This window comes from Procambarus clarkii, chromosome 86 (assembly GCF_040958095.1).
Source record: "Procambarus clarkii isolate CNS0578487 chromosome 86, FALCON_Pclarkii_2.0, whole genome shotgun sequence".
NCBI lineage: Eukaryota > Metazoa > Arthropoda > Malacostraca > Decapoda > Cambaridae > Procambarus > Procambarus clarkii.
In genome coordinates, this window is record NC_091235.1 from 19,786,448 (window position 1) to 19,809,864 (window position 23,417).

Sequence of the window (23,417 nt, forward strand, 5' to 3'; positions counted from 1 at the left end):
AACATAAAAGCTTGTAGTGTTTTTGTGAGCGCGGTGAAGCCTTTTTTTTCGTGAGCGAGCTGTTGCTAGTGTTCTCTCACCTCATTGATCTTGTGTTTTGTGTGTGTGTGTGTGTGTGTGTGTGTGTGTGTGTGTGTGTGTGTGTGTGTGTGTGTTTTGCATTGTAGGTTTGCGTATGCTTGTAGCATTCTGCAACAAGGTGGGGGTAGGCATACACACACACACACACACACACACACACACACACACACACACACACACACACACACACACACACACACACACACACACACACACACACACACACACACACGCTATGAAATTGAGAATAAGGAGGGATCACATTTACATAAAATGGCAGAGAAAGTGTGTAACTCAACAGGAGATTCCACGACATCATGACAATGAGCAAGGTGAAGCGCCTGAATCGAGTAGGATGGTGTCGTTCTTAGGGGATTTTAAGATTACCAGTGATAAAGTAAGGAAGCGTCTGCTGGTGACGAAGGCTAATAATCACCAAGTACTTTCAGTATCCATTTACGAAACCTGTACAGCTTCCATCGATTATGGCGGCTTAGTCTGTATTTATCACACAGTTTACGAGTTCCGAAACACTTGTAGCACTTCTCTTAAGCTGCTTAAGAAGTACTTGATGAATCCTCTGCAAAATAGCCCCTTTGGGATGAAGTGCAATTAGTACACACAGATATCACAATAGTGTGATATATCAAATTGTATATCGTGGCGCAGTCGACTAAGGTGCCTCTGAGATCATCTCGGATGTAGGTTCGAACTCTCATCACTTGTGGATTTGTTCAAGTGCAATTAGTACCTGAGGAGACAATTCTATCAGTATCAAGGGGCCCGAGACGTTTTAACACTTCCTCTAAACATAAGTAACCGGCCTCTTTCAAGCATCAAAGGAAGGAATACCTGATCAATCAGGTTGTAAGGCATACGTCAGATTGCGAGCAGTGGTGCCTACCCGCCAAACACACACACCGAAAATACGACGTTGGTACAACGTTCGAACAAGTTTTAACACCTAACCAGTTATAACAACCAATATAGCAAGTTGTAACAACGTTCTAATACGTCATAAACACGTTAAGCCAAGATGTAACAACTTTATTACAAGTTGTAACAAGTGGAAAATAGAGACAGTTTCGGTTTGTGTTTCCAGGGTAACAGCCTGGTTGACCAGGCTGTTAGGCTGGCTGAACTAGACACAGTTCAGGGTGGTGTGCGGTCCACCTTAGATGGTGTTTATTCCCCGCCGCCTCTTGGGGTCACGTTTCCCAAGACGCCAGACAAACAAACTCCACAATTGAGGTCGGTTGAGAGGCGGGACCAAAGAGCCAGAGCTCAACCCCCGCAAGCACAATTAGGTGAGTATAATCTTCGTCCTGGGTAAACTCACCTCGCCTCCACGCTCATTTTTGTTTTATATATATATATATATATATATATATATATATATATATATATATATATATATATATATATATATATATATATATATATATATATATATATATATATCTTTTTATTTTGTTTTAATATAATAAATGAGTTGTCCTTGAGAATTTAACTGGTTTATCTTAAGAGGCAAGTTTTCTATGGAGGAAATTTGTACAATTTCACTTAACCTTCGTATAAGGTGTGACACAGATCACCTGAATCCTCAACAGGGAAAGTCTTAACTGGAAGGAACAGATTCTATGGCCCAGTTTACCGTAAAGTTCATCATTAGAGAATGAAATATTCTTAGTCTATATTGCAATCATTTGTGTAGAAAAGGATCAAAGCCACTCAACTGCCAATCATCAGGTCGGAGCAGTTAACTGAGGCTAACGAGGATTAGCCTCGCTTAGGCTAATCCTCGTTAGGATTAATAAGGATAATTAGGATAAACGCTAGCGATATTTTAGGGCGAGTATTGCTAGCGATACCACCTAATATTAGTGACACTAGGGAGGATATTAGGGAGCCGGTCGGCCGAGCGGACAGCACGCTGGACTTGTGATCCTGTGGTCCTGGGTTCGATCCCAGGCGCCGGCGAGAAACAATGGGCAGAGTTTCTTTCACCCTATGCCCCTGTTACCTAGCAGTAAAATAGGTACCTGGGTGTTAGTCAGCTGTCACGGGCTGCTTCCTGGGGGTGGTGGCCTGGTCGAGGACCGGGCCGCGGGGTCACTAAAAAGCCCCGAAATCATCTCAAGATGACCTCAAGATAACACTGTAAAATATTTGGAAAATGGTCAGTATTTACAAACTCCTTTGTAAATTTTTTAAATGAATTTTCAGTGAATAAAAGTAGTTGGCGTTATATTCTTACAGCATTTGTAGTAAGGGTTTGTCCACGAGCAGGAGATGCTAGATGTGTTTATGAAAAGTGAAACCTCAAGGAAGAGGGCTGAGGGGTAATCCCTTAGGCCAGGGGTGAGCCAGGGGTCGGGGAGTAGGGAAGTTGGTGTCGTGTGTCGTTCCCTCGCTTAACTGTGCTGTCTCCTGGCTCTCTTTTGGGCACAGTGGTGGGAGGCACAGTCTTGCACAGTCTGTTTTGGGCACAGTCTTGTGTACTCCCGCCAGTGTAATTGTGCTTCTTTCAGGCGCTCATTCCCTACACCTGTTGCCCCCTTCAACCGGTTTCTCCCTACAACTGTTTCTCCCCTACACCTGTTCCTCCCCTAAACCGATTTCTCCCTACAACTGTTTCTCCCCTACACCTGTTCCTTCCCCTACACCTGCATGCTGGTGGGCCAAATATCTCCCCATCACCAGTGGCAATGGGGAGATATTTTGGAATGTGTGGTGTAGTGATTTGCAATCCATTTCATTTCAACCCCTAAAAATGTTAATTTAACCAAACTCTTTCGTGATTTAGTAATGACTAGTGTACTACTCTTTTGTGAAATAGATTTAATTTTGTTTTTAATTTTTGCCCCGAGGGGCGAGTTTATTGGGCAGCGCCACTCATCCTGTGAGTGGACACACCGCCATAGCAGCATGTACAACACTCCCCAAAAGGAAGAAAACCTGCTGGTTGATACCTGGTTGATACCTGGTTGATGGGGTTCTGGGAGTTCTTCTACTCCCCAAGCCCGGCCCGAGGCCAGGCTGGGTTGTTCATCCTTTTGCGAAATACAGTTAGTTCTGTCAAATATATTTTCATTGACCCCCCCCCCCCCTATTCCCCATTTCTCTAACTTCCCCCCCCCCCCAAGTGGACGACAAGAAAGCAGTCTCTTGGAGGAAGCCAAGCCGGCCTCCCTGTAGTGAAACTGTTGAAAAAGTTGGGGGTTTATGATGGCAGTTTACGATATGGCGTAGACCTCCCCCTTCCCTTCCCCCACCCCCCATCACCCCGGCGCTGAGTTATGGGGGGGGGGGGTAGCGGTGGCCATATTGGACGCTGATGGAGTTAGGCCATATTGGGCTTCCGCTTGATCCTCTCTCTCTCTCCCTCTCTCACACTCTCTCTGGGCGGACGGGCTCCGGGCCACCCCCTCCATTCTCCTCTGGGGGAGAATTCTGACAATTTACGTCTCGCCTCCCTCCCCCTCCCCCTCCCCCTCCCACTCTTTGTTTACCGTAAATGGTGAATCTTTTTATTTCAGATTTTTTATATAATTGTGTTTATTAATTGTCCAAGTAAAGCTGTTATATTGTAGAAGGTTTGATCACTATTACTATAATAATAATGATGATAATAATATATATCTATTATTACTAATAAACACGAACATACTACTCTTGTCTGCTTTATTTTTGGGTCGTGTGTTTTTTTCACTCGACCTTTCATAGAAAACAGGGTTCAGGGGTCACATTGAGAAACATCTGTGGGCTCTGTGGTTCTCGCGGCCAATTTGTCGGAGCAGACTTGTTGACCGGAAACTGGCTGACCTCACATGATCTCCCTTGATTGACAGGCGCCAGTTGCCACGTTTTGTTTTTCGTTACCTTGAAACTTCACAATGTTTCCCTTGATTGATTTATCACGGTTACCCTCAATGGAGATTGAAATTGAAATAAGTTTATTGAGGTAAAATACACACAAAGGGATACACGCAAAGGGACCATTACCCAGGGAGCCGGTCGGCCGAGCGGACAGCACACTGCACTTGTGATCCTGTGGTCCCGGGTTCGATCCCGGGCGCCTCCGAGAAACAATGGGCAGAGTTTCTTTCACCCTATGCCCCTGTTACCTAGCAGTAAAATAGGTACCTGGGTGTTAGTCAGCTGTCACGGGCTGCTTCCTGGGGGTGGAGGCCTGGTCGAGGACCGGGCCGCGGGGACACTAAAGCCCCGAAATCAAATCATCTCAAGAAGATGAGGTAGCTCAAGCTATTCTCACCCCGTTCAGTACATCGTGTTAATACATACATATAAACACTTCACAAACAATAAACATTACCAAACATTCTGAGAGATAAACATCTACATTTCCTTAGGGATGGAGATTGATTTTGTAGTTGGAAATGAATATGTTGTTGTCTGTTATGTGTGTAGAAGAGGAACATGGAGTAAGAGGAGCTCTCTTTCAGTACTTGTGTGGACCATACTGTCCTTTCTCCCTTCCATCCTTTATTCCCCATCCCCATTCCATCCCATTCCTTCTCTCTACTCTATCCCTTCTCCATCCTCCTCCTCCTCCTCTTTTGAGTGGTTTTCTCACCAAGACACTTCACTTGTGGTACACATACACTCGGACTCTCACATGAAACACAATACCGACACTTTCAAGCTTTTACACACTCTCGGATTCACTCACAACGTCATAAATAAGCTTAGCCTTGCCAACTCGCAAACAAATGTGAATGGATGAAAGTGTGTTTATGTGAGAAGTTTCTTATATATTTTTTTTCGTTTTTTGTTTTGTTTTACTTAGGAGTTTATGCCTTCTGACTCCTGTTAGCAGGTTGAGAACTTTCGCTTCCCACAGTTCATGTGTTCGAATTCTGGTTGACAGCTGAGAATCGAAGTCGTTCTCTCACGTGTAACTAGTGTCAAAAATTGTTATTTGCTTAGCTAAACGAACTAGAGGGTTCAGTTCCTGAACCGATTATGTGCCTCTGTAATCCTTTACACCACCGCTCACGGGATGGGTATGGGGTGCATAATAAAGAAATTGAATTGTTCTCTCACACATTACATTTGACCAGTCCGCATACCTGGAACATACCTGGAGAGGGTTTTGGGAGTTCTTCTACTCCCTGAGCCCGGCCTGGGGCCAGGCTCGACTTGTGATAACTTGGTCCAACAGGCTATTGCTTGGAGGACTTAAGTTTCCTCCTCAGGGAGGGAATCCGCTCACTGGATTGGATTGAGAACAACTACATAATTTGTGCTATTATCTACTCTTTATCCCTGATTAGGTTAGGTTTCATTACGTTTGGTTACGTTAATATGATGTATTATTGACTACAATGTTAAATATGGAATTCGAAAATTATTTCAGTGTACCCGAGAATTCCGTTTACAGAAAATCAAATTCTTCAAAGAAAACGCTTTCAACTTATTATATTTTAAATCAATGCTTTATAATACAATACAGTTATAACTTCAGAATAACCTCTTGTTTAGGACAAAAGTTCACTTGCCAGTTTACATGTAAACGATTACTGTAACACTAATATGCTTTCAGATCACAAATATCTAGACAATTATCCAGGTGGTTTCAAAGGGAATTGGGGGGTGGGAGTTGTTTTACATGATAATAGATTTGCTCTGAGGACGGACATTACTGAATGTCCAGTTATTAGACCTTTCAGACCCGCCATCATGTGAGGTACGTGCAGCTTTGCAATCACTTTATTAATTCGTGTTCCTGAGAATATCCTTATAATGCACCTGAAACTTGCTAGTGCAGGCTACTCATTTGGCCCCGGGCCGGGCTTGGGGAGTAGAAGAACTCCCAGAACCCCATCAACCCTATATGACTAACCATCCTGTGTGGTAGGGATTTTTAACATCATATAGCTTGTTCTTGCTCTGTGCTCCCCTTCATATAGTCTAAGGGCATCTGCACAAATGTAGATAATCCTAAATGTGTTAATAAAATAAAAGTTAAAACTGTTTCTCTCTCTCTCTCTCTCTCTCTCTCTCTCTCTCTCTCTCTCTCTCTCTCTCTCTCTCTCTCTCTCTCTCTCTCTCTCTCTCTCTCTCTCTCTCTCTCTCTCTCTCTCTCTCTCTCTCTCATATTTTGTCATTGGCTAGAAAAGTGGAAACAATTTTCCGAAAAATATTGTGGAATTCAAGTTCGACTATATGGCAGACATCTGACTGATACCTTTGTTTAAGCATTTTGTATAATTAAATATTTTATTTCTCGTTAATAGTAAACAAAGACTGGATATCAAAGCCGGTCATGACGCAGTTACCAAAAATTAAATTAGTAATGGCTTTTACGTAGCAAATTGTAAACGAGTCTGTGAAATGTCGTGTTGAAAACTCAAAAATATTTAGGTAACAGCATTAACTTTTTCCAGAATTAGATATAGAATTCCGAAAAATTCAAAGTCGCATGTATAAGACAGTAGATAGAACTTTATATTAAATTACTGTATGGCATTGTATATTTAAACAATACAAAATTTGTGTCCTGCATTATAGAATATTTACTTGTGGGTGTAGGTTAGGCTGCTTAAAATATTATTCAAACGTGTTTTAAGTACAATTAATTATTAACATTGTATGTAAAAACTTCATTTCATCAAATCTAAGTTAATATTGTATAATAAGTTTGTGATTAGGCCTACAAGAGTTAGAAATTTAGCTCTCCCAGCTATTATTTGTTTCAAATATATTAAGCAAACGAAACTCCACAAGAAAAGTGTTAGCGTAACCACTTGTGTCAGGTGTAAAGTGCTTTTCATCCATAAACAAAGGAGAAGACAGCTAGATCAAAGAACTTTTTGCCCAAAGTTTTGAGAATTTGTTTGTTGGTGGAGATTTTGCCCTACTTGGCCGACCCAGAGGGCGATTGTGCCAGGCTTGTATCCAAAGTCTGTGGATTATCCACAGGACTAGGCTCTCCAGCCTAGTCTATGGATAATCCCTGTAATCCACAATTCCCTTTTGAATTCCTTTGTTTCAGTCATATTTCTCATACTGGCAAGTGGTTGAAGAGTAGCTGATGTATGTTCATAAACTATTTCAAAATTGGGCTTAGCCCATAGCTGCTTTGCAATAATTTCATTGGGTTCATTCGTTATTTTTTAACGTATCTAACACTTCAGTGTGATTATGTTGTAATTTTATTATGCAGGTTTGGAACTTGACCTTCCAGCATTTTGCCAGTGTAGGCTACATTATCAGCTCTCTCGTCCCGGGCTCGGGGGAGATAACTATTACCTTAGGAGACATTGCCCTAGGCAACCCGTTCTCGCAAATTTAATAAGTCAATATTGACTTATTAAATATGTGCATAGGTGACATACTTAACATAATAGATACCCTTAAAAAGATTCATGGAAAACACCGACCTTACCTAACCTTGTTAGTATCTTAAGATAAGCATCTTATTGCTTCGTAATTACAATTATTACCTAACCTATAATAGGTATAGGTTAAGTAATAATTGTAATTACGAAGCAATAAGATGCTTATCTTAAGATACTAACAAGGTTAGGTAAGGTCGGTGTTTTCTATGAATCTTTTTAAGGGTATCTATTATGTTTAGTATATCACCTATGCACGTAGTTAATAAGTCAATATTGACTTTACGAATTTGCGAGAACGGGTTGCCCTAGGAGACATTTCCCTAAGAGACAGCTGCGGACACCATTTCTTTCATATAATAGAGACGTTAATGCTGTTCGTTTTCATTTGACATTAGTCTAGGACTCCATTAGTTGAATTGAAATTGAAATAAGTTTATTGAGGTAAAATACACACAAAGGGATGAGGTAGCTCAAGCTATTCTCACCCCGTTCAGTACATCGTGTTAATACATACATATACACACATCACAAACAATAAACATATTACCAAACATTCTGAGAGATAAAACACTCAATTAGTTGTCGTTGGATGAGGCTATTCGTTTCTTCCATTACCCAGTCGCGAGTCCTGACAGTTAAATCTTCACTTTTCCATTACCCACTTCCAACTAGCCATGAGGGTTGGGATGAAGCTCGAGCCCCCGATCTCCTGACGTATCCATGACGCGCTGATAGTTGGGGATGGTGTGTGTCCCTTTGAGATGTATTTCTTTCTTGTCTCATTAAACATACTTGAACTTGGGGATGGTGTGGGGGGTGTAGCCCAAGGCAGCGCCACTCATCCTCTTAGTGAACATTGTTGTAAACTTTATTAAAAGCAAATTTTGGCGACTCAGCGACGGCAATATTGAAATTTGCTGCACTGACTGGAATATTATTGTAAAATATTATCCTCATTAACGTTAGTGATGTTGCAAATTTCTAAAATCCGCTTTAGAATCGCCCGGTACGAGGGTCGGTTATCAGTTACGTATTCAGTATTGTTGTGTTGTTTAAGTTAAGTGACTACTAATAGAAATGGTCTGGGGCCAGATTCACGAAGCAGTTACGCAAGCACTTACGAACGTGTACATCTTTTCTCAATATTTGAGGACTTTGGTCCTCAAATAAACAGTTCTTTATTAGACTTTGGTCCTTTATTAAACAGTTTACAAGCATGAAAACTTGCCAATCAACTGTTGTTATTGTTATAAACAGCCTCCTGGTGCTTAGGAGCTCATTAATTGTGTAATAATTGTAAACAAAGCCGCCAAAGATTGAGGAAAGATGTACAGGTTCGTAAGTGCTTCGTGAATCTGGTCCTTGACTAAGACCAGCTTGCGAGGCAAGAACGAGCCACTGCCCTGGAAACACAAACCGTAACTGTCTCTATTTTCCGTTTGTTACAACTTGTAATAAAGTCTTTACATCTTGGCTTAACGTGTTTATGACGTATTAGAACGTTGTTACAACTTGCTATATTGGTTGTTATAACTGGTTAGGAGGTGTTAAAACTTGTTCGAACGTTGTACCAACGTCGTAGTTTAGGTGTGTGTTTGGCGGGTGAAGGCTAGCTTGCTTGCTAGCTATACAAAGGAGCCCTTGTTTTCATCGTTAATCACATGCGTGTGTGTGTGTTAAATTGCCAGCTCCATGACGATTTCCTTGGTGGTGCCATTCACGCTAACAGAACTTCTCTAACGGCAATTTCCGCTTGCATATTGAATTTCCTTTGTCAAGACTGATTAATGAATGTTCCTTGCATCCGCCCCCCCCTCCCCCCCAAAAAAAAAATAGGCTTACATTTCCCTATCAACATTGCAGCAGATAAATCGTAGTCACTAACGCAGCTAGCTGGCAAGCGATAATTATTCTTAAATTCTCCTCCGGAAAGAATGATAAGTAATCTCAAATTAATCCCGCCATAATTTTCAAATCGAGTTGCATAGCCTAGCTAGATTGGTGAAACTTTCAGGAATTGATGCATCAGCTGATCTGACCATTAATGTATAATGACTTACTGTAAATATATAGCTCTTGAAATAGCACTTTCTCTGTAACTAGCTGACATTGTAACTATAAGGTGTGAAGGATAGATGAAATGGATGGATGAAGGATGGATAGATGAAGGATAGATGAAATGAAATGTAATAATCTAAGATGAGGACTGATAAAGACCTTTTGTGCCCTCTGTAATGCTTTTTGCGCTACCGCTCACAGGATGGGTATGTGGTGCATAATAAACTAGCCGCCTCCGGCGGCAACAATCAAAAAATCAAGCTGAGCTGACAATGAACGAAGGAATGTTTTGAATTGCTTGGTTATCCTTAATTAAATATTTGTCAATTGTAGGTTCACATAAAGACGAAACAACGATGCGAGATGATAACAGGGCAGATAGTGAAGCTTCTATAGCCGTCCTGGGTCAGGATATCTAAACACTTAGATATCCACTTTGCCCAAGCAAGTATACTTTAGTACTAAACATCGTTCATGGGTAAAGTCCCAGTATACATACACCGAGAAACGGTTGTATGTATATCCTAATGTCAACCCAGAAATAAAGGGCAAACTAATGTAAACAAGGGCCGGGCCTTGGTTATCAGGGGACCGGGGAGCAAACAGCACCAGGGGAAGCTGATGGAACACAGAGTTTTGGGCCGCCATGTAAACAATGTTGGCGGCAGTCGTGAAGACAGACACAAGGGGCGCACACCCATATATTCCCCCCTGCCCTTTTCTCTACCCATCAGGAAGAGGCTCGTAGAACCTTTTCCTGCTGGATAGGGGAGGAATAGGCCCGTAGAACATCTGGGGGGTTCTAAAATTTCTTGTAAAGCCACTAGCACGCTGTTGTGGGCTGCGTCATGGAAATGGTTGTGTAATATATGGCAGATACGATAAATAGCTAGGTCGGGAGTCTGTGAATTCATGATTAGACAACCGCTGGTTTAAACAAATCGGGATCGAAGAGATAAGAGCTCACTCCTGCAGTTGAGAGAGGCGGGACCAAAGAGCCAAAACTCAACCCCTGCAAGCACAACTGGGTGGGTACACACACACACACACACACACACACACACACACACACACACACACACACACACACACACACATACTAGCCCCGTGAGAGAGAGAGAGAATGAGAGAATTAGAAAGTGAGTGAGTGAGTTCTCTTGATTTGTTTCCGCAAAATCTCCAACCAGAAACATACGAACTTTAGCAACTCAACCTATCTAGTCCTATGCAAAGATAACTTTTTTTGCTTTTAATACGTTGCATTTGTTAACAGGGTTTTGATAACGTAACAAACGCGACCGGTTACTTGAGAGAGTGCCATTAGATAAATGCCATGGTTGCAAGACGATGACCAATTACAATTGTTGCGCCCAATTGAATACAACATGATTTAGCGTGCATGTTCAAGTACGTTTATTGATACAATAAAATACATCTCAATGGGATAGAGTAGCTTAGGCTATTTCTACCCTCCATGTAGAGTACTACATGCCGGAGGAGGGAGGAGGGAGGGGGTTATGGAGAGAGGGATCTCTCAGGGGAAAGCGCCAAGTCTTTACGACTATACAGCACTTGGAACGGGTCAGGATAAGGATTTGGGATGGGATGGGGGGAAAGGAATAGGGGTTATGAAGTTAAGTGTTCGTTATATCGAGTGACTAATGCCACTTCCTGTGACCTTGCAGATGGAGAACCCAGCGTTCCTGGATAGCGACCAGTCTGTCTACGAGAGCACGAGAGGTCCGCCACGCACGATGTCCCAGCGGCGACCACACCACCTCCCCACCATCCACCACGCCCACGCCCAAAGGGGCGTGGGCGTGCCCCAACACGTTACCCACGTCCACAATGGGCGCGTGTTGGGCGTGACCGGGGTACCGGGAAATGTCCTGCCTGGGACTGTGGTACAAGTGTCTGGGGTACCCACTTCGTCGGGGCATACCACCACTACACTATACCCAGATCCCTCCCTGCCCCCGCTGTGCCCTGCCCACATGCCCCACGGCGAACCCATGTATTCCTGCCAGGCGCCGCGCGACCACGATCACGTCTATCAGTGCCCCGGACACCGCGACCACCACATGGACCATCGCGATCACCGGGACCCCCGCGAGCATTTGGATCCTCGCGAGCATCGCTTGGATTCGCGCGAGCATCATGTGGACCCTCGCGACCACCACATGGACCATCGCGAACACCACATGGGCCCCCGCGAACACCATATGGACCCCCGCGAACATCATATGGAACCCCGCGAACATATAGATCCTCGCGAGCACCGCCTAGACCCGCGGGAGCACCACATAGACCCCCGCGAGCACCACATAGACCCCCGCGAGCACCACATAGACCCGCGCGAGCACCACATAGACCCGCGCGAGCACCACATAGACCCGCGCGAGCACCACATAGACCCGCGCGAACACCACATAGACCCGCGCGAACACCACATTGATCCGCGCGAGCACCACATAGACCCTCGCGAGCACCACATAGACCCTCGCGAACACCACATAGACCCGCGCGAACACCACATAGACCCGCGCGAGCACCACATAGACCCGCGCGAACACCGTCTGGACCCCGCGCTGGACCACCGGCCCGACTACCACTACGGAGGCAGCGATTATTCCAGCACCGAGCCTATCTACGCCCAACCGCATCTGTACCCGCGCGAGGGGGGCTCCGGCACCCCCACGCTGACCTATAACAACTCGCGGGGGTCGCTCAGGGCAGCAACGGCGGCGGGCGCGACTGCCAAGTACCTTGTCCGAACAGACTCTTGCGGAAATTCCACATCTTCTTCGACCTTGCCTACAGTATCGGCCCTGTTGGCGCGAGAAGTCGGCCACACCCCGCCCACGTCTGCTCACACCACCACGCCCTCCCTGCGCGCCTCCGCACGCCACGGGAAAGGCGGAGTGACGCCCACGCCCGCGAAACTGAAGCGACAGGGATTGTTCCGGGCTTGGAAGGTTAAGTTTATGCGCGGCGAGGGTGGGCGTCGGCGGGCGTGTCTGCTGGTCACGGGCGTGGTGGTGCTGCTCCTGCTGGTCCTGGGTGCCCTGGCAGCTGTCCTCTATCTCACACGTAAGTACCCATACCCACCTAATTGTTCCCCCCCCCACATGCCCAGTGGCTTGGGGCTTTCCTCTGATAAATCCCTTCTCTCCCTCCCACATGCCCATCTCCCATACCCCAGCTCACTGTTACCCCGCATGCCCATCTTCAACCTATGGGCGGTAATTCGCATAAATTATCATGTTCTTCAAGTCAGCAATTCATCCAGCTTTGAATGAGGCAGGTAAGATTTAACACTATTCCAGCTCAAGAATACTGTTCTGTATTACCTCAGGAATACGGGAGGTATTCCTGAGAATACTTCCCATACTCCTGAGAATACCTCCTGTTACTGGTGGCAGGAATGGGTTCCATCTTTGGCGCTGGCATCTCCGGTTTGAACGGTTCCTGTTATCCAGTTCATCATGTGTGCTGCAGTTGTGGCAGTTCCTTTATGCTCTATAATTGTCAGGTTTTCTGATATGATTATTCCCCGCTCTGAAAGGTATGTAACACAAAAAATATTGACCTGAAGGATTAACACCACACACATAATTAAAGTCTTTAAAAGAGTTATTAGGAGTCAAATCAGTTTTATGGAGAAATTAAATACGCAAACCAAGTTAATGTTGATTTAGATCTGGGGGAAAACTGCACTATATATTACTAAACTACAAAGATTGACGTTCGAACCCCCCGACTGAAGTGGTTGGGCACTGTTCACTTATCCCGAACTCATATCTCTACTAGCTTACTGTATCTTTGATGACCAGACCACACACTAGAAATTGAAGGGACGACGACGTTTCGGTCCGTCCTGGACCATTCACAATCGACTTGAGAATGGTCCAGGACGGACCGAAACGTCGTCGTCCCTTCAATTTCTAGTGTGTGGTCTGGTCAACATACTTCAGCCACGTTATTGTGACTCATCGCCTGCTTACTGTATCTTCATCCTTCTTCCACATCCTGGGATACAACTCCAAGTCTCCTTTACAAATTACTTCTTCAATACACGGATTACAGCTCGGCACATTTGCTCACAAATCAGAAGCGATTTCTAAACTAAAAGGAATACATATGCAGAGCGTCTCGAAGCTCTTAGGAGGAGCTCTCATATAAGTTATACATGGAAGATACTAGAAAGCTGTGTGCCGCTCCAAGCAACAGCCTGTTGGACCAAGCTCTCACAAGTCGAGCCTGGCCCCGGGCTTGCGTAGTAGAACTCCCAGAACCCCATTCCAGTACAATCCAGGTACATGCACAATAAAATAACATCTATCTGTAGGAAATACAGAATGGAAGAACAGTGTGTAAACATCAAGGGGTTCACGATCTCCCCTCCATGTACAAGAAATATTGCCGGAACACAAGTGGAAGTTTGTGAGAGACAATTGCTCAAGTTCTTGCAGGAAGTGCTGGGGCGTGTGGGTATCTCCGTGCCTAAGGCTAGCCTGGCCTCCAGGCCTGGCTTTCGCAATAGAAGATCGAGTTATATTCCAGGTATAATGAGGTTTAATTTATTGACACGCATTCGTTATTGCCTTTTCCTCCTTTGGCTTTTGATTACTCAGAATTCGCTTCAAGTAGCCATTTAATAAACACTTTTCAGTGTGGATTTGTTTTACTGTTTCTCAGTGTAAAATTCCTCCAACTTAGGAGAGTGGCAAGAGTTCAACTCAGCAAAGACGATATATTCATTGAGAGAAATCACACTAACGTGACTACGTCAGTGAGAAAGTTCTACTACGGGCTCACCATAGCCCGTGCTGCTTCGAACTTTTTGTTCTAAGTAGCAAATCTTTAACAACAACAACTCATGCCTGGGACCCCCCCCCCCAATCGCATAGATTCGAACCTACATCACGGCCCCTACGGATTTTCTCATTGACGATATTAGTAACTCAAACTGTTGAAGGGATCTTAAAGTGATCATAAACGAACCTGGAACAAAGACTGAAGTTTGTGAAAGTACTAAAATAACACTATAACAGTACACTATTTTAGCCTGAATTGATTTACTGATACCGATTCGTTGTCCTGAGGTTCCGAGTTCGATCCCTGGTGGAGATCGAACTCGGAACCTCGGAAGCTCTGCCTATTTGTTTCCTCAAACGGAAACAAATGGGCAGAGCTTCTTTCATCCTGATGCCTCTGTTACCTAGCAGTAAACAGGTACCTGGGAATTAGACAGCTGCTACGGGCTGCTTCCTGCGTGTAACAAAAAGCAGGCCTGGTCGAGGACCGGGCCGCGGGGACGCTAAGCCCCGAAATCATCTCAAGATAACCTAGTTGAGCTCTGGGTCTTTGGTCCCGCCAATCAACTGTCAATCAACTGGTGTACAGATTCCTGAGCCTACTGGAAACAGGTATGTGTGTATACTCACCTAGTTGTGCTTGCGAGGGTTGAGCTCTGGCTCTTTGGTCCCGCCACTTATCTGGCTCTTAGTGTGTTCGTTTGTTTGTATTTCCATACGTGTGTGTGTGTGTGTACGTGTACTCGCATATTTGTGTATTCGGGAATATGTGCGTTTGCGTGTATGTACGCCTGATGGCAGGTATGTGTATATGTGTGTCGTGGGGGTAGGTGCGTGCGTGTGCGCGTGGATAGCGTGTGTGCGTGTGTGTGTAGACACGATAACATCTGGGTTGGTGGCGTGGGCAGCGGCAGTGAAGGACCGACCAACCCCGCCACCCTGCAATAAAATACTCGCCGACCACCGACATCCCCTCCCCCCCCCCTACCCCGACCAATTCGTACTCTCCCGACTTCGATCGAACAACGTACAAGCCAGTTGACTTCTCTTACCCCCCCTCCTCCCTCTCCCTCCCCCCCTTTTTTTCTATATTTTCTTCTCTGCGATTGATTCTCCTTTCCTGATCAACTGATCTGTGACGCCATCCGCACCGCTTGACCGGAATAGATGCTGTTTGACTCCTCTTGAGCGCCCAGGGAGAGAGATCTCTCGCCCCGACCACAGCTTCCAGCACCAGCAGCATCCACAAGAGACCGGAGATAAGCAGTGGAGCATCTTCCACCACTAAGCAGATAGTAAGTATCCTTGCCTGGTAACCCTATCCACTCGTTAAAAACACCCGTTTAGAACACCTATATGTGTGTGTGTGTGTGCCTGGTAACCCTACATGATGACCCCCCCCTCCCCCCCCCCCCACACACACACCCCCTCTCCCCTCTGCCCCAAACTCCCCCCTCTCTATATGTGTGTGTGTGTGCCTGGTAATCCTACATGATGACCCCCCCTTTCCCCCCCCACACACACACCCCCTCTCCCCTCTGCCCCAAACTCCCCCTCCTACCCCCTCCCCTAATATCTCCCCTATCCCCCCTCCCGTCACTCCCATGTCTGGTTGAAGCGTTGGCATTCGGTTATCGGTTCGGCATCACGTCAATTTTCATAATGGTGACGATGATGCTAATTTCGATAACGCCGTAACAAGGGTATCACGTCCTCTTTCCTCCTCTTGGCTTGTGTAGTACAGGCTCCCCCCCCCTCTTAACTACACACTTAACGTGTACAATACACGTACGGACGCCAACCCGTACGCCTACACTCTGTACTCTTGGGAATGGCGCGCGCGCGCGCGCGCACACACACACACACACACACACACACACACACACACACACACACACACACACACACACACACACACACACACACACACACACACACACACACACACACACACACAGGGGGGCCTCGTAGCCTGGTGGATAGCGCGCAGGACTCGTAATTCTGTGGCGCGGGTTCGATTCCCGCACGAGGCAGAAACAAATGGGCAAAGTTTCTTTTACCCTAAGTGCCCCTGTTACCTAGCAGTAAATAGGTACCTGGGAGTTAGTCAGCTGTCACGGGCTGCTTCCTGGGGTGTGTGTGTGTGTGTGGTGTGGGAAAAAAAAGTAGTTAGTAAACAGTTGATTGACAGTTGAGAGGCGGGCCGAAAGAGCAAAGCTCAACCCCCGCAAAAACACAACTAGTAAACACAACTAGTAAACACACACACACACACACACACACACACACACACACACACACACATACACTGAAGGCTGTATAAACAGGGTAAAGGAAACCATATGTTTGGTTTGCAAATGAAGCTTCACTCTTGAGTGATGGTAACTCGTAGGTGTCGGGCAGAGCTGGGTGGTGAACCACTCCATAGGATGACTGGGGGCCACCTAACAAGTCGCTTTTTCTTACGGAAACGACCAATCCGTAAAAAATGCAACGCTACAGTAAGCATTGAAGCCCAGTACTTTTTGACGTTTTCCTGGTTAGGAAAAGTTAGGCGAAAACTCGCCTATACGTCCTGATAGCTGAGTGGACAGCGCTTCGGATTCGTAGTTCTGAGGTTCCGGGTTCGATCCCTAGTGGAGGCGAAAACAAATGGGCAGCGTTTCACCCTGATGCCCCTGTTACCTAGCAGTATATAGGTACCTGGGAGTTACAGCTGCTACGGGCTGCTTCCTGGGGGTGGAGGCCTGGTCGAGGACCGGTTTGCGGGGACACTAAGCCCCGAAATCATCTCAAGATAACCACAAGCAACCCGTCCTCGACTCAAGTCCATTACATCCAGCGGTCGCCCCCACAGACGCATTCATAAATTTTAACATGCTGTTCATTCAAAACAAGAATTTTCTCAAATATAAATTAATATTATAATATATTAGCATATTGTGCATATATAGGCATAGGTTAGGTTAGGTTAGGTATTTAGGTTCGGTTGGCGATTATTTGCATTTGTAGTACGTGGGTGAAGCATTTACAGCGTTGTGGTTCGAACAAAACTCGTCAGTGAAGCACTTGTTCCGGAAGTGTTCGAACGAAATCAGTTGTGAGTCGTGTGTAAACCGCTTTTCATTCATAAACAGGGGGTTTGGCGGGTGGATGGAATCACTTTTGGGTCTTTGTTTGGAGGACGGGCTGCCACAAGAAGATCTAGGGTCGGTACAGTGTTAGGGAACATTATCGTGTTTAGTGTTAATTGGTCACTCCATAATGTGTTAAACTGTAGCAGACACGTTAACGAGGCCGACAGTAGTTGGAGTGGGGGTTTATATGGCTTTGGATTGGCAATTTGCGGGAAAGGCGCGAACCAATCCGCGTCACCGACTGGACGTCAGGGAGGCAAGGTTGACAGTGGTTAATCTGGACAGAGCAAGTCTCGGCTTTCTGTCCATAGAGGAATAAGAGCTAAGCTGAAGGAGTTAAGAGCTTCAGTAAGAGCTCCACCTCGTCATCAGTGACACCACATCACTCTTGGATCATCACATCACATCATCACATGATTGTCTGATTCATGTCAGCCTCGCGGTACAGTCATGTCAGTCTGGTGTATGATATTGATTTGAATGATACAGTCTATTTCTCCTCAACTCATAACTAATAATCCTAAATAGTTTTCTATTTTGGTCGTATGTGTATATATATATATATATATATATATATATATATATATATATATATATATATATATAATTTCTCACAAACCCTTATTGCTGGGTTTCACGTTCTTCCCTATACTCCACTTTCCATTCTCTTTCTTTCTTTGTCTCCATTCGTAGCTTTTCCTCTGTAATTGATGAAATTTTTTTCTGCGGAGGCTTGTGTCATGTTCAGAGACCGGGCCGTGGGGACGTTGAGCCCCTAAATCCAGGCAAGGTATGCTAAGACGCCACTTAAGTGTTAATGACAAAGAGTGGCTCCTATTGCCCTTTTTTTTGGGTGGGGGGGGAAGATGGAGGTTGGTGTGAAAGGGGTTAATGGAATTGTAAATAAAATCACATTAACGTGATTCCCCAATGAGAAATGGGATTGTATGGGAAGCAGGAGGGGGGGGGGGGGTATGGAAGGGTGATTTGGAGATGGGTAAGGAGCCGTATAACTAGTTGAGGGGTGTATTGGGGGGTGGGGGGTGAAGGGTAGTTTGACTTGCAAATTGCTGACCAACGGGTCTGTCTTTCTGTCTCTCTCTCTTGTCTCTCTCTCTTGTGTCTCTCTCTCTCTGCCTCTCTCTCTCTGTCTCTCTCTCTCTCTTGTCTCTCTCTCTCTGTCTCTCTCTCTCTCTGTCTCTCTCTCTCTCTCTGTCTCTCTCTCTCTCTCTCTGTCTCTCTCCCTCTCTGTCTCTCTCTCTGCCTCTCTCTCTCTCTGCCTCTCTCTCTCTCTGCCTCTCTCTCTCTCTCTCTCTCTCTCTCTCTCTCTCTCTCTCTCCCTCTCCCTCCCCCTTTTCAACCGATCCCTGCGTGTTATATAACTACATCTTACATTGTGTCAATGGTCTCATCAGCTGTATGTACCATCGACCTCTCACGAGGTGTAAAATTGATAGTTATTTAACGTTATTCCACAGAAGGGACAAGTGTGTTTTTGTCTGTTAATGGGTGTGTTTCCATTTCAAATTCACTGTACCTTTTCGTTTTCGGGGCTTAGTGTCCCCGCGGCCCGGTCTTCGACCAGGCCTCCATCCCACAGAAAGCAGCAGCTGTCTAACTCCCAGGTACCTATTTACTGCTGCTAAGTAACAGAGGCATCAGGGTGAAAGAAACATTTTTGCCCATTTGTCTCCGCCTCCACCGGGGATCGAACCCGGAACCTCAGGACTACGAATCTGAAGCGCTGTCCACCCAGCTGTCAGGCGCCTAGCAGCCTTAATTGAAATATTTCCTGGCTAGACCCTAGTCAGCTTGTTTCAAGAAAACGATATTAATTTTTAATCACGATAGTTTTGTCAAACAAACTAGAAGAGAAAAATTCCTGACTTTTTCAAAATGTTTTTGCACGTGGGAGTCAGTCCACCTTACACGCCTCACAGGTAGGTAGGTTAACAACAGCTAACCCTTCTTTAGTTGCACAACTTGTGTAACTAAGTTTCCACGCGGTTACAGCAAGCTGGAAACTGTTTCCACGCGGTTACAGCAAGCTGGAAACTGTTTCCACGCGGTTACAGCAAGCTGGAAACTGTTTCCACGCGGTTACAGCAAGCTGGAAACTGTTTCCACGCGGTTACAGCAAGCTGGAAACTGTTTCCACGCGGTTACAGCAAGCTGGAAACTGTTTCCACGCGGTTACAGCAAGCTGGAAACTGTTTCCACGCGGTTACAGCAAGCTGGAAACTTTCCACGCGGTTACAGCAAGCTGGAAACTGTTTCCACGCGGTTACAGCAAGCTGGAAACTGTTTCCACGCGGTTACAGCAAGCTGGAAACTGTTTCCACGCGGTTACAGCAAGCTGGAAACTGTTTCCACGCGGTTACAACAAGCTGGAAACTGTTTCCACGCGGTTACAACAAGCTGGAAACTTTCCACGCGGTTACAGCAAGCTAGAAACTGTTTCCACGCGGTTACAGCAAGCTAGAAACTGTTTCCACGCTGTTACAACAAGCTGGAAACTGTTTCCACGCGGTTACAGCAAGCTGGAAACTGTTTCCACGCGGTTACAACAAGCTGGAAACTGTTTCCACGCGGTTACAACAAGCTGGAAACTTTCCACGCGGTTACAACAAACTGGAAACTGTTTCCACGCGGTTACAACAAGCTGGAAACTGTTTCCACGCGGTTACAGCAAGCTGAAAACTGTTTCCACGCGGTTACAGCAAGCTGGCAATTTTCCACTGTTATAGAAAAAGAAAAGCAGAGTTTATCTAGATTACAAAATTTACTGTCGACCTTAAATTATTTGTAATACAACGGGCCCCTTCTTCCTTCTTTAGTAGTTCTACGTGTGCCTTAAGCGGCTGCCTTATACTTATTATGTGAATAAGTATTGGAGTAAAATAGACGCAAACTATGGGATTACGAAAAGAAAGAATGTTGGACTGGAGAAAGAAAATGGGAATAGAGGGCGTCGATATAAAGTTTAGGAGGTACTTAGGAGTAACATAGGAGGTTATCTGGGTGTGAATTGACAGCTCTGCCTGGAAGGGAATGAAGAGATGGAAGTGGAGGAAAGGGGGGATGGGGTATGGGGTAGAAGGAGGGAGGGAGGGAGGGAGAGAGAGAGAGAGAGAGAGAGAGAGAGAGAGAGAGAGAGAGAGAGAGGGGGGGGAGAAGGTGGGGGGAGGATGTTTCTAAGACCTAATAAGATCTGTGTGTGTGAGGGGAAGTGAGATGGGGGGGTTGGGGGGCGTGTAGGGGGGGGGATTTCAACCCCCCCTCCCCGTTTTCTCCTGGTGTAGTAAACATGAGGCTACCGATGGCTTGCTGCCTTAACTCTGAAAAGTTGCTTTTTGAGCCGTGATTCATTGCAAATTGAGCCCTGATGATGCTTTTCGAATTAAGTTGAGCATATATGTACTCACCTAATTGTGCTTGCGGGGGGGTTGAGCTCTGGCTCTTTGGTCCCGCCTCTCAACCGTCAATCAACGGGTGTACAGGTTCCTGAACCTACATGGCTCTGTCATACCTACATTTGAAACTGTGCATGGAGTCAGCCTCCACCACATCACTTTCTAGTGTGATGTGTGCGCGTGTTAACGCGCGTGTGCGTGCGCGTGTGTTTGGGTAATGTTTACTGTATGTGCACGCGTGTGGCCTGACAGCTGAGTGGGCAGCGCTTCAGATTTTTAGCCCTGAGGTTCCGGGTTCGATCCCCGGTGGAGGCGGAAACAAATGGGCAGAGTTTCTTTCACCCTGATGCTCCTGTTCACCTAGCAGTAAATAGGTACCTGGGAGTTACAGCTGCTACGGGCTGCTTCCTGGGGGTGTGTAACAAAAAGGAGGCCTGGTCGAGGACCGGGCCGCGGGGACACTATAAAGCCTCGAAATCATCTCAAGATAACCTCAAGATAACAGACGGGGCTGGCATGAAAATTTGTCTTGTGTGTTTGCGTGTTGAGATCGAACCCGGAACCTCAGGACTACGAATCGGGAGCACAGCTGTCAGGCCAGGCGGATGGCGCAGGATGAACCCCTGGTAGGCCTGCCCAGCTGCCCTCCCGCCTGCCATCCTGCCTGCCATCCTGCCCAATCCTCTGGGGATTGGGGATTGAGCCTTGGCGTGAAGGAAACTGCTGGGATGATTTTTGACGCATAGGGAGGCTGGCTATCCTAGGGGAGGATAGCTAGAGATAATTAGCCAGCTGGCGGGCTGGTGCTGCCAGTAGGCCTACACAAAGGCCTGTCTTTACCGTTATCTTGAACAATTACTAACCTTTGATTAGTCATTTTTCCCTAATATAGGCGGCTTAGATCAGCTGAATAATCTTGTAAGGCCTAACCAACAGTTGTGAGAGATTGATCATTTTTTTCAGGAGGCCTACAGTGGTGCTTTAATTGGTGAGAGTAGAGTGATTATCTAGTATTATCTACTAGTTATATTATCTACTAGTGCTTGTTATACAAGGAAACTAGATTACCGGGAATGTGTATAAGCTTTGATAACTGAGATCAGAGTTTTGGCATCCTTCTTCTAGCATCCCTCTCCTAGCATCCCTCTTCTAGCATCCCTCTCCTAGCATCCCTCTTCTAGCATCCCTCTCCTAGCATCCCTCTCCTTGAAGATCTGCTTCTGCCCCCTCTTTAGCAGCATCCGTCTCCCACCATACCTGTCCCTTTCTATGCATCCTTCTCATAGCATCATTCTTCCTCTCCCGTCACTCTGCTCTCCCCAGGGTAATCCTAGCACTCTGCTCTCCCCAGGGTAATCCTAGCACTCTGCTCCCCCCCAGGGTAATCCTAGTACTCTACTCCCCCAGGTTAATCCTAGCACTCTGCTCCCCCCAGGCTAATCCTAGCACTGCTCCCCCGAGGCTAATCCTAGCACTCTGCTCCCTCTGGCTATTCTCCCGGCCGAGACGGAACTGTCCATCAGAAATCAGTGTACAGATCGTGTATAAAACGCGGTGGTAGGGGACGGGTTGGTGTCTAATTAGGTGCCTGGCAACGCGAGCCGCGTGTACCTGTCTGTCTAGGGGTCGTTCCTGTCACTCACCGGCTCCCTGTCCACGTGTTGGTCGGCTTTATGGCCCGTCCCGGGGACAGGTGACGGAATAGGGAGGATAGTGGCCGCTGGGATAAGGATAGAGGGAGCAGATTGGTGTTATGGTGTGTGTGTGTGTGTGTGTGTGTGTACTCACCTAGTTGTGTTTGCGGGGGTTGAGCTCTGGCTCTTTGGTCCCGCCTCTCCCGTGTGTGTGTGTACTCATCTAGTTGTGCTTGTTGGGGTTGAGCTTCGGCTCTTTGGCCCCGCCTCTCGACTGCCAATCAACTGGTGTACATGATCTTGAGCCTATTTGACTGAGGTGTGTGTTTGTTTTTGTTTGTGGAAGGGGGGGGAGGGGGAAATAATTAAAGAAAAGGCTAACAAAAAAAATTGTGGGAAGGGAGGGTAGCATGTGGGTTGGGGAAAGAGAGAGAGAGATAGAGGGGAAGATCTGTATGGAGAATAGAGGGAAGGAATTATTGGGATGGAAGAGAATTGATGATTGAAGGGCGCAAATATATATGTGAAGGGAAGTTGGAGGAGTGTGGTGGAGATGGAGTGTAGTGGAGGAGGAATGTGGAGTGAAGAAAATGCCTACTTGATGGGGAGTAAGGAGAAGCTCACAGAAGGAAGACACTGAATGTCTTCATTATTACAGGATCAGACAAGGGGAGGGGAGGATGGAAGAGAAAGGGATGGATGGAGGGAGAGGAAGAGGAAGGGGAGTGTTTGTAGGGGGGGAATGGGGGGAAGCTGGTGAGTTGAGGGAAGGAAAAAAAATCCTTATCCTGACCCCTTCCAAGTGCTATATAGTCGAAGGCTTGGCATTTTCCATTGATAATTCCTTCCTTCCTTTCTGTAGGGGTTACTGTGGGTGCTTATAAGAGAACTTCAGCAGCATATTAATTTCTAT

At 46.1% G+C, this 23,417-nt stretch overlaps 1 protein-coding gene across 7 annotated transcripts in view; it reads left to right on the forward strand.

The window, feature by feature from the left end:
* The window catches only part of LOC123768119 (uncharacterized), a 363,952-nt gene that overhangs the window by 60,410 nt on the left and 280,125 nt on the right, over positions 1 to 23,417 (forward strand). For all 7 annotated transcript variants that reach the window (XR_011225587.1, XM_069317178.1, XM_069317174.1 and 4 more), the window contains exon 2: positions 11,189 to 12,593. Coding sequence is in view for 6 of the 7 variants with exons in the window: in XM_069317178.1 (XP_069173279.1) it covers positions 11,189 to 12,593 (1,405 nt within the window). In the remaining variant the exon portion in view is untranslated. The remainder of the gene's footprint in view (positions 1 to 11,188; positions 12,594 to 23,417) is intronic.